The 4,217-nt window shown below is 38.0% G+C and overlaps 1 protein-coding gene across 1 annotated transcript; it reads right to left on the bottom strand.

Moving 5' to 3' along the window:
• Positions 1 to 2,010: 2,010 nt before the first annotated feature.
• On the bottom strand, positions 2,011 to 3,786 carry LOC105119520 (cytochrome P450 71A1-like). The gene is made up of 2 exons (XM_011017662.1): positions 2,735 to 3,786; positions 2,011 to 2,653 (listed from the first exon to the last, which is right to left on the bottom strand). Exons 1-2 carry the CDS (start codon positions 3,662 to 3,664, stop codon positions 2,033 to 2,035), a joined length of 1,551 nt encoding a protein of 516 aa, XP_011015964.1. The 5' UTR covers positions 3,665 to 3,786; the 3' UTR covers positions 2,011 to 2,032.
• Between the last annotated feature and the right edge of the window lie 431 nt (positions 3,787 to 4,217).

The following is a 4,217-nucleotide window of genomic DNA, read 5'->3' as shown; positions in this document are numbered from 1 at the left end:
GATGGAACTAACTCGTGCCCTCCATCACATCCAATTGTTGACATCCGAATCCGGCTCTCAGTTCCTGGGTAACAAGATAAGTTGTTGATGAGCACTTTCCTCGGATGTTTTCCATTTGGTGGTAGATTTTTCAACCTCGAAGAGTATTTGGCAAACAGTGGAGCTCGCCCTTCCCTCTCCCTCTAATACTGGCACCATGACTCTTCACATGGGGTTACAAGAGCTCCGCCAACATGATGCTGCTACAGCCTATCTTCAGCGTGCTAAGCAACTCAATGATGAGTTAGCTGCTGTAACCGACCCCTATCGAACGCAGACTTAAATTTATTTATCTTCAAAGAGTTACGCAGTGATCGAGTTCAAGGATATTGTCACCGAGTCTGTTCTGCTGCAAGTTTAGTGCAGTGTGCCTCTCCTCGGCTGCAGAAAAATCAGCAGTAGACCTACGGCAATAACTCCTCCAAGCGGTCTCAAAGTAGTGTGCTTCTCCTCAATGGATCTTACAAGGTTAGCTAGCTAGTGCTCCCCGAGGTTGTAATAGTGTCCAAATTATCCTTAAAAATTGCTGTTTTAGAATTTTTCTTATTTTTCGATGTTCAGTAGAACATAGTTTGTTGTGGTAAGTCTGGAATTTCATCATGGCCAAAAAAATATATATTAATATTTAAGTTATTATAAAATGATTATAAAGAGTTTATTGGATCTTATAACATGATTTTTTTTTTTTTTGCTTGTGCGTTTAGTCTCACCATGTAATAATATATCCCCATTCCTTTGTTTGCGAGATGCAAACTAACCCATTACACCCTATTTAGCAATATCTTAGGCTAAACGCGCACAAGTACAGATGCAAGAAATTTTGTTGTTCATACGCACTATATACAATATCTTCGTAATTATTTTACACAAACTTCAAAATTAATATTTTTTTCATAGTTCACCATGATAAAATTTCAACTTACCGGCATGAACTTTCTGGGATTGAGTATCATATCGCCAATCTTCAACATCATAAGTAAAAATCATGTCTTGCAAATCATACTTTCAATAACAAGAAATCTTATTCAATAGAAAGGACACTGCCATCATTAATAACCATCTAATAATTTTCTTTTTAGAAAAGAATTCCCATAAAAGAAAGGAATTTCCTCATAATTTGAAACACAATTACAAAAGGAGTAAATATGAATTAATTCTTTAATGTATTTTTTATCCTATACACCATTCTCTATATAAACACGATGCCCATGTGGATTTGTAGGAATAAATTTGAGGTTTGGTTTGGCTCGAGATAAGTATATGACACACCCCTTTCCTTTTGGTTCCTCCCTCTAAAAATTGATCTAGCTGCTTAGTTAGGTATGCTACTGAATGCTACACCTGATCAAGTCCCTACGCTGCCTCTTGCACCTTCAAAGAGCTCAAAATATCTTCCATTTATTTATTTGCATTAAAAGGTGGGATGATGTTGCATAAATTATACAGGTAACAAAATCAGTGAGTCTATAAAAAATACTTAAATATTTTAGGCTTCAAGTTTTCAACTAAAAAGTAAAATAATAATTTAATTTTATATAAAAAAACAGTATTAACCCCATCCCAAGCCGCGCAAAACTGTATTCCACAGCGTAATTGCATCGAGTTTTCACCTCATGATTTAGAGTATTTGTTAATGTTCACCTAGGATCGGTTTGTCAAGCCGTATGTTGCGTCTAACGCTTTGCTGGAAACTAGCACACTGAAACTTAAGGAACAGTGAAGCAAATGATGCCCCTACCTGCAAAAAGGGGACATGCAAGGATTAAAAAACATCATATTCTAGATAATTAGTCTTGTCTTAGTTTTATAGCAATGCCTCCTGTTCTAAAAGCTAATGATGAGAAATTCACGAGGTTTCTGGTTCCCAGCTAGGTTATTAAGAATCCTCTTACAAATTTTGGAGAGCAAACATCAAGTTGTCGATATGGCTCATAAATTTTGTAGCCATCATAGATTGGGAAAGAAAGCTTAATAATAAGAACATAACCTCGTATCAGTTACTGATCGTTTTTTGAAAGTGGGCTACAGGAACAAGATGAAGAGGTGATTTCATACGAATAACTGGTGTAAACACCTCACTCATATCTAAATCCTCTGTGGTGATGCCTTCAGGAAACTCCCAGTCAAACCAATACAAGATATTAGCTAGAACATATTCAACTTCTACAACTGCAAATGCAATTCCGGGGCAACCCCTTCTGCCAGCACCAAAAGGAATGAATTGGTGGTTTTGGCCTTTAAAATCAACTGATTTATTTGCAAATCTCTCTGGGATAAACTCTTCAGGACTATCCCATAATTTGGGGTCACGTTGAATCGCCCACGAATTGATCATCACTTTCAAATTGGCAGGGATGTGATAGCCTTCCAATTCAAGACTTGCAGATGTTCTCCGGGCAATAAAAAGAGGCGCGTGTAACCTCAGAGTCTCTTTCACAATACACTTTAAGAAATCCATTTGATCGATATCAATTTCTTCGACCTTGGATTTTTCTCCGACAACACCTCTTACTTCTTCTTGGACTTTCTTCAGTGCACTTGGATTACTCACTAGTTCTCCCATTGCCCATTCCATGGTGGTTGCAATAGTATCTGTTGCTCCAATAAACATATCCTGTATTTGAAAAGGAATCAAGTTTCAGCAGAAGGTGAGCAATCACAGAAAAACACACAGAGAGAGGAGAGAGGGAGAGACCATGAGGGTTGCTTTGAGGTTGTCCCGACTGAGATCAATGTCGGTCATTCCATTCTTCTGAATATGAAGTAGAATATCTACCAAGTCTTTCTTATCAGTTATGTCATCTTCAGTCCTGGAAACCAAATGTTCTTCAATCACTTGATCGAGAAAAGCATCAAGTGCTTTGGAAGTCCTCTTCAGTTTAGAAACTAAACCAGTAATAACATCCATCCAACCCAACAAGGGAAAGAAGTCTTTTAAGCAGAACTCTCCAATCAGGTCCATAGCCGTCCTCCACAATTCTCCCAACTGCTGACCATCTACTTCTTCATATGTCCTTCCAAAAGCAGATCTAGATAGTATGTCATTAGAGATGGTTAAAAACGCCGCACCAACATCAATGGCAACTTTACTGAGGCATGAAATCTGTATTTTCTCAACCATTTTCTCCACTTCTTCTTCCCTGGCGAATTGAAATGCCTGCACCCTTCTTTGGCTCAGGAGTTCAAGGACACAAACTTTTTTCGCTTGTCTCCAATAGTTACCATAAGAACAAAATGCTATGCCACTGCTTCCATAAAAGAGAGCATCTCCAGCCCTTGTTTGAGGTTTATCCAAGAAAGCTTTATCATGTGTCTTCAAGATCTCTTTGGCTGTCTCTGCTGAGGAAACAATGAGAGCTGGAGAACTGCCAAGGTGTAAGAGCATTAAGGGTCCATACTTCTCAGACAAGTTACGGAGTGACCTATGGGGGAGCCTGCCTACCTGGTGAAGATTTCCTATCATTGGCAGCTTCAATGGGGATGGAGGTAAGTTGAGCTTGTCTGTCTGAATGGACTTGGTGAAATAAATGGTGCAGAAAGCCATAAATGGAAGAACCAGGACAGCGAACAAGATTGTCCTATCCAATTCTAGCCAATACTGGTGCAAAAATATCGAAGGATCCATTCTTTCCTCCTATAAAACTAACAATACAGCAGCTTTTCATATATGATTGATCAGAAAATCGAACTGCCTGCCTGTTGAGATGTCTACACGTTTCTCCTATGAACTAAAAATTGATATGAAGATGGTAATAGTAACATTTATTTTACAATTCACATTAGAGGAAGAGACTCCAACTAGACATTAAAATAGTAGACTTCAGGCAGCATGCATTATCTAGAAATTTAACAAATTCCCAGTTGCTTGACCAGAGATGCATTAATCTGATTACAAAGCATCATTTCGAGCTTGATAAATCAAATGATACTGGACCTAATATCATAAACCCACTGCCAACTTGCCACCATCAACATTAAGAAATTCAAAACAGAGGTATGTACAGCTGGACTCTGATATATGAAATAGATCTTAAGGCACATGATTCACGATGATGATTTTAGTTTGGTACGTAGTGATCTGGGACTTTGTATTCAAAACTCAACGAAACAATTTTTTTTATGAGAAAATGGGCCCTTCAAATAAAATACGATGAAGATCGTATCTTAATTACCTAGCT

The sequence above is a fragment of the Populus euphratica genome, unplaced genomic scaffold (genome assembly GCF_000495115.2).
Source record: "Populus euphratica unplaced genomic scaffold, PopEup_1.0 scaffold3045.1, whole genome shotgun sequence".
Lineage (NCBI taxonomy): Eukaryota > Viridiplantae > Streptophyta > Magnoliopsida > Malpighiales > Salicaceae > Populus > Populus euphratica.
Note: the sequence above shows the minus strand (reverse complement) of the source record. Positions and strands in the feature narration are given on the sequence as shown.